This window comes from Mastigoproctus giganteus, chromosome 14 (genome assembly GCF_048544385.1).
Source record: "Mastigoproctus giganteus isolate SK-2022 chromosome 14, ASM4854438v1, whole genome shotgun sequence".
NCBI classification, from domain to species: Eukaryota; Metazoa; Arthropoda; class Arachnida; order Uropygi; family Thelyphonidae; genus Mastigoproctus; species Mastigoproctus giganteus.
The window spans coordinates 46,819,340-46,834,021 of NC_143588.1; the positions used below are offsets into that span (position 1 = coordinate 46,819,340).

A 14,682-nucleotide genomic window follows, 5' to 3' on the forward strand; every position below is an offset into this window, starting at 1 on the left:
AACACAGTTTCATAAAAATGAAAGCACACTGCATAATTCTATTGTAGACAAAGAGTGCACATTTAAAATAAGCTTACCTTGACAGATGAAAGTGTCATAATAGGATAGCAAGTTGGCTCGCTGTAAGACACGATACAACTGCAACTCTGATTCATTTGTAGGTTGCGACGTCATAGCAACTTTTGGAAAAAAAAAAGAAAAGAATTATATAAGTTGCAATAGTTTGTTTATATACATAAAATCTAAGTTTAAGTATAAATTATAATCAAACATGATTGTATATATATATATACACTTTTAAACACAGGTGTTCAGTTTATCTCATGTGTGTGTGTGTGTGTGTGTGTGTGTGTGTGTGTGTGTGTGTGTGTGTGTGTGTGTGTGTGTGTGTGTGTGTGTGTAGAAATTACTGCTTCTTTTAGCTGTTGTGGTAAAATAGGAATCAAATCAGAAATTTTACAATTACCAGAATTAAATGAGTTCAGGAGTCACGGTTTCGGTACAGTGAGACAGCAGTGCACCTGCCTCAATGTAAAGAACCTTGGGGTGAGGTGGACAAAGGCCTTTTTGATTAGGGGGAAACAAAGGTATGGAACATTTGTTTATGAAAATTTAGGAATGCTTAGAACGTATAATTAAAAAGTATAAGATCCGCATTCCGGCCAGCGCTAAGCACAGTGCTATTAGTCGAGAAGGGGTAGCAAAATTAAATAACTTATATTTTTAGAGAGTAGTACGTTAAGTAATAACTAGTTTTTAAATAATAATGGCTATGTGATATGTAATGCGTAACTAATAACAGAAAAAATATATATATATAATTAATGAATAAATAAATAAGGGATAATCAAAAACCAAAGTACATGTTGTGGCTTCTTGATAAGATAACATATATCCTTTATTTATTTATTCATTAATTATTAATTATATACATATATTTTTTCGATGTCATTAGTTATAATTCATTTGTATTAACCTTTACTTAACCAACTGTGCATTACATATAAAATAGCCATTATTATTTAAAAACTGGTTATTTAATGTAATATTCTCTAAAATTATAATTTAATTATATATATATTCTCAAGAACTTTAAAGTGCTCATAGTGGTATATCAAGTATTTAAAGTTCTTGGAGTATAAAGTTCTTCCAAGTTTACAACAATTTTTGATGTTTATCATATTTACCACGTCTGACAGTAACACATGTCTGTAGATTTTTACAGCTGTACGCTTGTTTAGAATATAGTTAGTCAAAAGTGCATCGAAATCAGCGCACTGATTAATATGCTAAGAACATTTCCATAAACATAAGTCTCATGTTTATGGAACAGATACACTTAACATGTAATAAGGGCAAGGCTATTGAACTGTTCTGTATCATGTGATGGTCATATCTCATCCTTCATATAGTGCCCTATTTTTTGTTTTTGGCTGGTAGCCCCAGAGCATTACAAACTCTCGCGTACTCTATGAAAGAAACCACGTAACAGAGCAAAATAAATATAACCAAGGAAAACATATCACATAACAACAGCATTATGAAGACGACAGCTATAAGGAATCAAAACGTAAAAGAAAATTACCAAATAATAAATGAGGTTTTTTTTTTTTTTTTTTTTTTTTGTTGTTGTTTTTCAACCATATCAGCAACGCAGTTCACCTAAACCTAATTAAACGAGTATTTGCGCACCTCACGTAAAGTTCTTGTCACAGCTCTTGTCATAAACTAAAACAGTATTTGAAGAAACAAAATTAATATCTCTCACCATAAAATTACATTAATGGAAAAGGTTAAGGCATAGCAAAGGAAGCAAAATGAAGAGGATCTCACAATGCAATGACTTCCGGGATAAAAGGATACCATCACATAGTCTTCATATTTGATATCATCTTTTGCTTTCTTTGGGTGCAGATATTTCTACTGGAAACTTCCGGGACATATCCAGTGTAAATCGAGCTGAAATTATGCACATAGATCAAGTAATCGACGTACAAATATCAGTCATTTCAAAGAGAGCGGTCAGACTATCCCAGCCACTCAGTTCCAATTGTACACATGTATGGGTGAATCATCTATGATGGAGAAGGGTCAGCAGCAGGATTAAAGCAAGGAAATCAAGGGCAGAGGCAGTAAGGATCTTGATTGTCCTAAACCTGATATTTCGATTGTGGACACAGTTCCAGGAGACAGGAGAACTGTCCCGAAGAGCTGTAAAAGGGTCGTAATCTATGCAAAGGGTGACACCAGCAGATAACCCATATACATAGGAGGCTGACAGAAGTAACTCTTTTCCAAGTCTGCAGCCGCCTCAAGATAGAATTTCTCCTACCGAACTGTGGGAGAAATTCTGTTTAGCGTCAAGCGGTCTGGGCAATTATAATATACAATGCATGTGCAGAATTGAACATCCTTGAAGTTGAATGCTGTGAGGAACAGTGACAATATCTTTGAACCATATGTCTGATTTTTAAGGGTACCGTAGGCCTCCTATTCTTTCTAATGGGCAATAGCACTCTGCCCCCCCCCGAACTCAACCTGAACCCAAAGTAGAAGGCACTTGGTTTCTACGTCTGTATTCTCCAGAGTGAAGATATTTCACACTAATGGAGTAGTTAGGGCTACTCACAAAGGACTCTCATATATGGGATGCTGTGAGCAGACGGAGTTGTCAACCACCCTTCATTACCTTACGAGTTATGAAATTATCACCGGGAAAAGTGCCAGGATTGCCAGGACTTCTGAACTCAGATTAACAGGAGAGTCTGTTGTGAATGATGCTGGCTACGAGAGGTAACCTCCCCCCCCACCCACACTCCCAAAAGTAGATTCTACAAGTTCCTCTGCTGGATATTCATTTTTAGGTATGAGCTAATCAGGTATTCTGGTTGGTTGCCTCTTTCTGAAATTTTGCTGAATGAACTACTTTCGCTATAGCGCGCCAGCTCTTATCGCATGCCAGTTCTCACGTCTTTATTGTGTGATCTAATGTCATGAGCTTAATTTCCTATTTTTTCGTACTGAAAACATAATAACTTATAGGGCGCCTTACTCCCTTCGCCATATAAGCGTAACCGAAAGGGCCTTTACATATTCCTCCGGTTTACAACGGGGACATAAGCCTAGACCGCTCCAAAAGAGTAATAAGTGGCGAACTCACTATACTGTTAGGGGGAACAGCTATTTTGTATATTTCAGAAATTATATATTTCTTCCATGAGTTCATACAGTATTGTTCCATCACAGTAATATACTTCCATACCATATTTCAGTGGCCCATATGTAAGAACCACTGAACTTGTGTCGTTTATTAACTTTTGTTCGGCACTGACAATCATAAAACAAAGGATCAGTTATACTCTGCATAAATATATATGCACCAAAAGACAGGAGAAAATAGTTGTTTCAAAATATGGTTGCCGCTGGCGAACATGCAGGTCAGTTGTTGATTCTGCATAAAAGAGAAATATCTCGTTATAATAGTAGTAGAGGCATGTGATTCAAGAAAGCAGCAAGCTTATGTAGCAGCAATCAAAAAAAAAAAAAAAAAAAAATTTCGCACATCCATTCCCTCTAAACGTTTGGAAGCTATCAACTTCCACAACGACAGATGGAAGTTTCTTCCAGCAATCAACTACTCGCTGGCTAAAGGCAAATTTCCGCATATCTATTCTATAACTGTCTTTCCTCAATCTGAATTTATGCCCCCTCAGGTTCTCGTAATCTGAGCAAGAGGAAGAATCCCATCAGAATTGAGTCTGCTCAATCCTTTCAAGGCCTTGTACACCTCAATCACAGATCACCTAGCAGATGCCTAGTCTCCAGATGCTGCAATTTGCAGAACTTAAGCCTTTCTTGGTAAGAGGACCCCTTCGTTCCTCTCACTAATCTTGTTGCCCTTCTCTGTATTCGCTCAAGCAACTCTACATCCTTCCTAAAATGAGGCCTCCAGACCTGTACGCAGTACTCAAGGCGTGGCCTGACCATTGCCTTAAAAGGGATAATCACCCCTTTTCTCTACTAGGAAAATTCCTGTACATATTATATATTGTGTATATCATTGAATCATTGACAATACCCTATGACCTGCTCTGGCAGCCTATCTGCACTGCGCTGAAAATTTCATATCTGACTGCATAATTACTCCCAGGTCTTTTTCATTTTCTACCACCCTAAGTGTAGTACCACATAATTAATGCCAGCGATAACAATATAACGATATATTAAAGATGATTCACCAATTTAGAACTCTATTTAATACTCCTAGAAACTTTTATGAATAGTCTGGCAGTCACGGAAATTTCCATGTCCATAATCAATGTAATGAAGCACAGGAACCAAGTTTCTGCCGTGTACATTGCATACATTCCATTTAACAGAACCTTGTTTTCCTAAGGAAGCAATATGAAGACGGACTCACAATGAAATCACTTCCGGCATGAAAGGATATCATCACATATTCTTCATATATGATATTATCTTTTGCTTTCTTTTGGCGCGGATATTTATACTGGAAACTTCCAGAAAAATTAGAAAATCCTAGTAGATATGGAGATAGTTCTTATTTTCCCCCCTTCTCCTTTTTCATCTGAGATAAACTACGGAGACGCATCCCATACTAGAACCTTAAGTAACAATTCCTTCATGTTCTTTCGAGTCATACAAATAGTGATATTTTTGTTTATGTAAAATGCATACAATAAATTTGCATTTAATTTCATTCAATGAAATATTTTCCGCGATTGAATTCTGAAAAACATTTAACAACTCTTTTATGTGATGGAGATTACTCTTGAAAAGCTTCTAACAGTAAAAGCAAACATGCACAACACCGCTTCTTAAATGTCAACACAGCAAATGTACCAAAAGCTGTAGATATCATAAATTAGAATCAAAAGGAATATAACGATAAAGTGCAGTTGGCTGTTTGGGTCAGCATCATATAATGGTCCGTTCACAAACTGCGTATTTTTTCATTATCTCATTTTATAGTCATAACAAATATAATAACCTAGCACATATGCACATGACAGCCAGAGAGAGACTGAGTTCACTGATGGACTTGAAACGCTATCCAAACATGTAACACTTTTCGGTGTTGCTCAAAATAGTATTTATTGCCGAAGTAGACTAAACAATATTTTTACTATTATAGTTTTTATTTTAATTCTTTCGCTTTACTTAAATGAGAATATTAAGAATGATTTTGAAGTTATAAATAAAAACAAGAAGTTCAAATACAGAAGTAGACGATAAGGATGATGAAAAAGAAGCGGAAATATTTTGGTCTTCCAAGAGAGGTTTATGGAAAAAAGGACGATTATTTATTTTCAGTAAAAATGTAACTGAGGTAATACAAGAGATATGTGATGCAGTAATGAATAATAGCACATTATTGAATAAACAATAAAATTACCATATTGTGAAGGGGCACTGTATCACTTGATGACCAATGGCACGCACAGCTGTTTTCTTTAAAAATTCACTTTCAATTCACGGGATTGTAGTCTCTAGTAAATCATCATCTGGTCTGTTAATATTTAATAGTTACTAAGAATGTATATACGAATGCCATTTACGTATAAGTTGACCAAACAAAAGTCCAAAAATGAAGCCCTTAGACTTATCCGCTCGTAAGAAGTGCCTTGAATTATGACAATAAGCAAACTAAGAGATTTGGTTTCCTTATCTAGTTTAGAAAAACTCTTTAGGGTGTCGTGATGCGAAATTGTTTTTCAGGGTTGAGTTGAATTTGTAGATATGTAGTCTGACGACCTTTGAAATGCAAGTACACAGTCAAAGTTAAGAAAAATTAAAATCACAACGGCAGTTTTCAAAGGTACTCTTGTTTTTCTAAATAACGTGGGGGGGGGGGGGGAGAAAGAGAGATGAATCACTTTTGGCATTGTTATGATGCATTTGCTACAGCAGACGTAGCCTGTGGAAACTAGTACTCTAAACCACCTTTGCGGAACTTATGTCTACCCGTTAACGGATGTCCGTTTTCACAGGTGTCCATTAAGACATGTGCAGACAAAGGTGTCGGCCTACGAGTATTTTTGTCCACATCATGTCTACCGATAACACCCGAGAGCATACACAGAAACACGATGTTTTTTCTTGCATTCTCTTGAACGTTACAACCATCTTTCCAGAATTTCTCGCATATATTTAAATCAATGCAATGGAACAGTGGATTATGCAAAAGATGGAATTAATTTAATGGTGCTAAGGTGACGGCGAATAATTTCGCGATCATCTTACCACCATTTGCATGAAGAACTCGACAGGTTTCGCCATTCACTATCCTCACGTACCTCTGGAATGGGCTTCTCTGTGGATAAAACCACTTTTAGGAATGTATCAAGACCTACTGTATATTATGTGATAATTCTTCTCCACTAGCTCCAGAATAATTAAAAGTTCAACTTTCCTGAGTTAGTTTCCATTAACTTTTCTTGTATGTTAGTTCATGCATCACACCATATGCAGCACTGCGGAAATAGCAACTTCGAGGTATCGTATAAAACAGGTTTTTTTTTTTGTAGTTGTTGGCGCATAGGCTTCTGTGGCCATAATGCACCTCCCAAAGTTTTTGCAGTACTTTGATCCAAGCCCGAGGCGGGAATCGAACCAGCGACCTTTGGGTTGGCAGGCAGGCACTTTACCCACCCGGCTAGCCTGGTCGGCATAAAACAGTTGTAGAGAGATGCGTTGATCTTTCTAAATGATGAGAGAAGAGCGAGATGAATGCGCACTGTTTTCATGTTTCCAAATTTATATTCGAACACAACAGTTGTGTGGTTTTTTTTTAACTAACAAGAATTGCACTGGTAATGTACGTTAGCCTACTGAAGTTTTAATTTAAATTTAATTTAAAGAGGTGTTTCCCGCAAAAAAAAAAAAAAAAAACACGTATGTTTGGCCGATGTTTGGCCGATATGTCATTTTAGTTTATGGGCCTGTACCCTTGCAACCCATAAACTGATCAAAATTTAGCTCGTCACTACATCGCCAGTGATAGTAGAGCTAATTTTATAATAACAATTCTTTCCAAGACAATGAAAAACTTTTATGATTAATCTGCCGATACTCTAACAAATTAGCAGTAATAATTACATAAGTTACTGATATATAGTTATTTCGTCAGAATTTAAAAAAAACATTAAAAAAAAAAAACGTAATCTTTACGAATCTTTACGTAATTCGTAATCTTTACGAATGCATCAGTCAAAATGCATGTTGGTCCTAAATGGCGCTCTACAATCTACAAGATTGGCGTACTGAAACTGCGTTTCAAGGCAAGGCATATAACATCAAACCACAGGAAAGGTGCCGAAATAATAAACAACAATTTTTACACTGATATAACAGTAACTTCCTGGCTATAACGTACAGTCAAAGTCACAAATTATCCTCTTACCCACTATCAGCAATGATATTCCATCACAAACAAACCAGACATTTCTCAAGCTGCGCTGCAGTAGTAGCATATCCACATCCACTCCTGCTGATCCAAATCTTATAGATTATGCTGATGATTTAAATGTATTCATTAATTCAAACAATTGCAATGGTAGTCATAAAACTATTTATGATGCCAATCAACAGTATAACACACAAATGAACAGTATCATTAGGCATGAGGACCCAATCTCTTAGATTTGGTATTCTCCTCAGCACCATGTGACCTCTTAGATCTCACGATCTCTTTCAATCTGATCACGAACCCATTGCCATACTCCTGGACTTAGCCGCACTAAACTTCAATATTCAAGGCCCAAAAAAGAAAAAAGAAATAACACCCCCAAATTCATTGATCCACCACGATGTCTCGAAGCCGCATCCTCCATCCCTTGGGAAGCTCTCAACAATTGCGATCTCCAGTTGGCTGTGGACCTCATGACCAGGTGGATCCGGACCAGTGCCAACTACGGAGCGACAAGGACTGTCTGCATCACTCCCCGTTCAAGAGCTTGGTGGACGCCTCCACTGAACAAAACCTCCCAAGAAAAACAAAATCTGCAAAAGAGATGGAAAGAGTCAGGAGCTGTACAAGATCGGATTGCTTTCTCTAGAGCAAGGGCAGTATTCAACCGCTAGAAATCATCTGCAATCAAAAAACATCTAAAAGCAACCGTACAAAAAGGCAAACCATTTTATGACTCTCGGCACACAGGAATCCCTAAAACACCGGATCTTGAACTGTGGATGGACCACATTGCACGGTTCTCGAACAATGTGACCCCGACATATCCAGGCAACTTACCTGTCAACAACATTCCAACGGATATGCTCGCCACTGTTAGCATCACCAGGAAGCAGCTTATAACTGCTATAAATGGATTTCCACCCACCGCAACCGCAGGCCCTGACCTTGTGCCACAATTCATGATCAAGTGTCTCAGCACGTTTATCATCGATCCACTACTCTCAATTTTTAACCGCGTCTTAACGCAGCACTACTTTCCCCCTCTCTAGAACAGATATGCTGTGAGGCCACATCCTAAATACCAATCTGCATCCCGCATTAAACAGTTGAGGCCAATCTCTCGCTCTTCCAGCCTCTTGAAACTTATGGAGAAGGCATTACGTTCAACCATCACCAATCAAATCACGCCTCTCAAACCCCCACAAATTCACTATGCCATTTCCGGAAGATCCACAGTCACCAATTTAACATCCATAACCAGCACCATTCTCAGTGCACTAGAAGCTAAAGCAGAATTTGCCGTTACGTATGTCGACCTGGAAGCTGCCTTCGACTCAATCAGCATTCCCTCGCTCGTTCACCTCCTAGAAAATTACTTCCATATAAAAGGTGACTTGTTGTGGTTTATCATAACCATGCTATCAGCCAAAATCATTGTTCTTACAGCGGATCAAGATATAATCTCAAGAAAAATCACTGTAGGAGTTCCCCAAGGCGGAGTCCTCTCCGGAGCATTATTTACTGCAGTCATTATTCCATTTGTTCAAGAGAAAGAAGACAATCTGCTATGCTGACGATATTAAGCTACGCACCCAGATTAACCCGGGCGAACATATCTCAAAAATTAATGAAAAGATCAATAGAAAGCTACACGAATTAGAATCCTATCTCCATCAATTTGGACTACTTATTAATCCTGCAAAATCAGCCCAAATTGTCTTTTCGTTGAAGCACCAACCCACTGAAGTCCAAGCTTCTCTAAATGGCATTCTCCTTCCAGTGGTAAATACACATACAGACTTGGGAGTAGTTTTCGATTGCAAACTGACCTTCAAGCCCCACATTGACAAGCTCATAACAAAATTCTGCAAAATGCGGTGGATTACCAAACAACAACTACTTCACGTTAAGGATCTCGATGTGACTCGGCGATACACCTCTGTATACTCCGTCGTGTTATACGCCTCAGAAATATGGGCATCTGCAGCCCCCACGAATATCAAGCGTGTGTACTCCTCCGAATACTGGCTCCTTCGTTGGATCACACATAAACATCATCGTCCACCCCAGCAAAGAACAACTGCGATGACAACCGCACTGAACTTTGCCCGACTGTCAAATCTTATAATGGAAAGACGCCTAACCTTAACTGTCAAAATGACCACTGGAATAATCTCGGAGCCAAACATATGGGAACTGTGCAGCTGGAGAATCCCTCAACCCGGACTGAGGTCAGCTCCAACACATATAGCCATTCATAATAGACTAGCCCTTAGCGACCGCTTTCTCCCCAAGCAGATGCTTATCACAGTCCAAGCAATCGAAGGCGACCTCTACAAATTTGTCAAGGATCGCAAATACCGGAGAGAGATCTTTGATGACCTAAACTCAACCAGGCAAACTACACAGTAATGTGGCAGTATAATAAATTTAGAAAGGATGTCTGTATAATATTGTATATAATGTCAAAAATACTGTATAATATCTTTATGAATATTGTGAATAATTTAACTGAAACTTATTATATTGTTGGCCCTGGGGGATGAACCCGAACTTCGATGTGGGGCCCGTCCTCAAGGCCTTTGTCCACCAGCCAATGTGAAGCCCCTGGCATTCCTGCCGTGAAGGGTAAATTGTATACATCCTTTTGTACACAATAAAGATTATATTTATGAGAAAGCATTCAAACTTTACCATTAATCCAATCAAATCTACTTCGAAAATATATTCCCTACAGAAACAAGCAAACCATATAGAAATTAAAATTGGTGATACCAAAGTAGTAGTAACAAAAATCTTCCTTTTAATTCCCATTATTTGCTTACTGCTCTCATCTTCATGAAAACATATTAAAATGAAACAAAATCGGATAATCCCGAAATTTATCCATTAAGCGTAAATCACAAATAAAAATTTTTTTTCGCTGTTCTTTTTACTGAATCTGACACATTTTTCGTGTGCCCACTTTGTTTATATGTAAGACAATTTCTTCAACATTAGATGCTGCATTCAAAAACAGAGCGATCATTCAGTGGACTGTGAAATCTGTTCTGCTTGCTCTCCCATTTATATATTTTTTCCTTTCTGCACTACTGCTGTATTCCTCGCTTCACATTTTCATTTAATACGCAGCAAATATGTCTGCGTAGGAATATTATATTTATGACAACACTTATTAAGGACAGATTATTCTGTTGTGTTCACTATATCTTAGAAGAACTATTTTCCATATTTTCTTTTAGCCGTGCTACAATTTGAAGCAATGGCAGACCCATGAAGGGACGATCGCCTCGTAAAAAAATTCGAGATAAGTCGAACTTATTTTCCAATTACCAAAATATATCCTCTTAGCCATCGAAATATATCACAAATGTTATGTTTCCCCTTCTCTCAAGCTGCAGACGTTTCCCAAATCGTACTGGTGCGATTTAAGCAACCAATCTGCGATGCGATTTGGGACTCATTCTTCCAACATAAAAATGAAAATTGTTGCGTTAGATTGCAGACATGACAAAAATTTTTCGCTGTATTTAGAAAATATAATTATCAGAATTGCTTCAATATGGCTATTTTTTCCTTTCAAGCTGACAGCTTCTCTCACGATACACACACCAATGTCATTACACTAAACGTGAAAATACTTCTAGTTCAATACAGAACTGTCAGATATCAGCTAAACATAGTCTTTCTCTTTAAACTGAAAGTGACACGTCGATGCGATTTAGGTAACCTTTCCTTACAAATCAAAACAATTTTGTACATGTTTCACACCTGAGCACGCTAGAGTCAATATTTTTTGATATTTATAACTTCAAAAGGATCGAGGAAGCTGCACTGATAGAAAAACGATCATTCTCCACAGCGATTTTCTGTCAGTGTATTATTCCTTGTGGTTTTAATGAATCACAAAATGCACGCATTTCATTTGGTCTTTTTATGACCTACTGCATCCATTTTCTTCCAAATAAACTGCATATCAGTACTATTTCTTTTTTTCCATGACATCAATAAGAGCAATCTTAATTATTTTATACATTGTAAAGTTTTTGTTTCATTAATATTAATATAAATTCTATGCACTTTGTTCAAGAGATACATACAAAAATAAATTTAATTAACGAAACACCCTTTCTGTGCGTTCGACTTTAACAAAACTTTACAATTTCGCAACATTTTTTAGACAAATCATTTGATTTGCCAAATTTGAGTGCATATGTTCTCAGTTACTGTCCACATATTTTGCACCTTAAAACTAATAAATCATCTCATTTAAAATATATTGTTTCAGTAAGGCAACTAAAAACAAACAAATAAAAAAAAAAACAAAAAAAAAAACAGCTAATAACTTCGAAGAAAATGTACTGTTGAAAAGTCGCCAATTACTACGGCGACATCGTGGAATTTAAAAATTTTCAAAAGTCGATGCTTTCCAACCAACATTTATTGATTTCAAACTGAATCCTACCAAAGCTGAACGGATCTGCGGGATTGTAGGAACCCTACACTGGAGCAATAACTGAATCCAATGTGTAACATTAAAAGTGTATTATCTGTACGCTGTGTGTACCATATGGTCGGTCTGCCTGTTACTATACAAAAAAATCAGAGTTTCCAGGGGTAGGACATACGCCACGACTAATTAGTGTAATAGGCTCCATAAAAGTAACTGTCCTTCGGAATTGAATCCAGGATTTTGCCCACACGGTATAATGTCTTATAAACAGCAGCGATATACGCTTCGCTACCCGTCAAGGATCTCTAGTTGAAGTCTACACTATCTTTGTACCTTGCATGGACTGAGGGCTGAAAGTCAGAAAGGATCTGTTGACACGGCGTTTGATCTTCAGTATGTTACAGTTTTAGGGAAATATATCTGAAGAACAGAAGAGGATTAAATGAAAAAGAAAAAGCAAGTTAGTCTGGAGTTTAACAGTGAATGGGTGTTGGCCGGTTGATACGTACGTTCGGATTGGTTTAATGAAGAATGATATGAAATTACAGATATCGAAAAAGAACAGTGAACATGGAAATATTTGTAGAGAAAGAATGCAGCAGAAATTAAGTCTGTGTGGCAGAAAGTGAAGTGTGTTTGTAAGTTGGGTTGTTTAGAACCTCGCCGCAGATCTCAGCAGCTGTTAACATAGAATTAACAGCTGCTCAGAAGCAAAATAACTCTGAGAGCGAAAGATAAATCTTAGTTTTATTTGGATAGGGAGAAACGTATTTACCTCAAGTAATCATCTAAAACCTTGAAAAAGGTTAAGCAAATTGGCTACCTATATTATATACGTGCTAAGACTCACAGTGGAGAAAATTCTTCTACAATCTGACAAGGATGGGTCCATCATCTTATATGCTATTGTTTTATGACAGTGTATTTAATCCCAAACTTTAGGTAAGTTTTAAATAATCTTTAATGCTAAATTATATGTTTGGATCTTATACTAGTATATACCCCTTACTAGCCAAAGGCTGTTTGGGAGATAAATTGTACGGATTTAATTTAAAAAATAATATTTGTAATCAAGATGTGTTTTTACTTAACACCTACAACCTAATCTAAACAGGATTTCTACAACTAAATAGGATTTCTGAAGTTGAAGCAGTTTTTTTTTTTTTTTAAGAAGTAAAAGACGCTCGAGCTCAATAGCTTCTATCTTCAGCAAAAGTGTGTTTAGAATTTCCATTTAAAACAGTCATTGAAATAAAGCGAAAACTAGTAGGTGAAAGCTTTGAGCTTTCCAGCATTATTTTATGAGCTTGAAGACACGAGCCATAGATGGACAAAACACAAACGACGGACCACAGAATTGGAGGACTGAATTTCTCAACTTTTTTCATGGAATTTATTTAAAGATGAGTGATATAAGCAATGACCTTTTGTGGATCGATACTGATGGAATCTACTTTGACGATCATTAATCAGACAAAAGTTTTAAGATAGTGTAAGAGGCGGCAGTTAATGGCTTTTTCCATTCCTTTATTATGGGTTAAAGTAAGGACAACAGTAAGTTCATCACTGAATGGTAGAAATTTGTTTTCCTTCTTAAGAATTGGCTGGAGACAAAACCAAATTTTCATGCAGCAGTAAAACAACGGTGGAATAAAAGAGGATAAAAATATGAAACGAAAGGTTAACTCTGGAGCATAGGTTTTAAGAATGACCGCAGAAGTGCCTGAGACTTTCTACTATCGAGATTTTCCAAAAAAAAAAAAAAAAAAAAAAAAACCGAAGTAAGCATTGAGTGGAGGTATACTAGTAGAAGAGGGGATGGATATACGCAGTCTCCCTTATGCCCATGATTCATTCCTAAAAAAATCAAGCATAATATGGAATGTACATTTATATTCTGAATTATGCTATCCATATATTTCATTCTTAAATTGTTTTTAAAAATTAATAAAATAAACATCAGAATCTCTACTAATATTCTAACATGGATGGCGGCAACGTAAAAATTGTATCCAAGAGAAGAATATCCCCATGCTACTTAAGCAAGTTTAGTAAGGTCCAGTTTCATCCATAACAATATTATTCCACGTTGTGTTATTAGAGTGCAGTGTCAATTGTGTTATTTTTTGTTTTTATTGACATTGGTAAATAATTTTCATAAAATACTCGAAATATATATATATTTTTTAAACATTATTTGGGAGAATAAATGAGAAAAGAAACAAAACTGGTAGGATGGATGAACGAGAGCAATTTGGTGCCGACTAGGTTAAAATTACATTATATTTATTTGAACATAATGTAATTTTACCATAGTTGCATATAAAATAGAAAAAAAAGATGGAATTCCAGATTAAAGTGTACTCTGAAAACTGTTACTTTGGAAATTATATCTGGAATGAAAGATTTGTATGTTAATGTTCTTGTGAAAGTCCACTTCACTGAATGCCCTTTTATGCCAAAGTACATGTGGGTCAAAACAAAGGAGGTTAAGTTGAACCAGCTTGGAACTTTTACGTTTTCAATATAAGTAAAAGTTATAATATCATAACTCTTTTTGGGTAAAAGATATAGAACATAAAATCATTGCTCTCCAGCAAGCTGTAATGTAAATTTAATTTAAAGTGTATATTCGGCAGAAATTTTGATAGTTAATTGTTTTGCCATAATGTGGTGAGTATATCTAGAGCATAAATGTCAAGTGAAATGTTATTCTTCAAAGATACAAGAATATCAGCACTGAATAATATGCACCTCAGAGAATTTTGCATTTTTAAATCTTAAGAAACCCTTGCTG

The 14,682-nt window shown here is 36.5% G+C and overlaps 1 protein-coding gene across 1 annotated transcript in view; it reads right to left on the minus strand.

Annotated features, from left to right (window-relative positions):
* Nucleotides 1-14,682, minus strand: part of LOC150075109 (uncharacterized) — a 481,445-nt gene that overhangs the window by 213,764 nt on the left and 252,999 nt on the right. Inside the window, exon 6 of the mRNA XM_090388677.1 lies at nucleotides 78-179. Within this exon, the coding sequence (XP_090244803.1) occupies nucleotides 78-179 (102 nt within the window). The remainder of the gene's footprint in view (nucleotides 1-77; nucleotides 180-14,682) is intronic.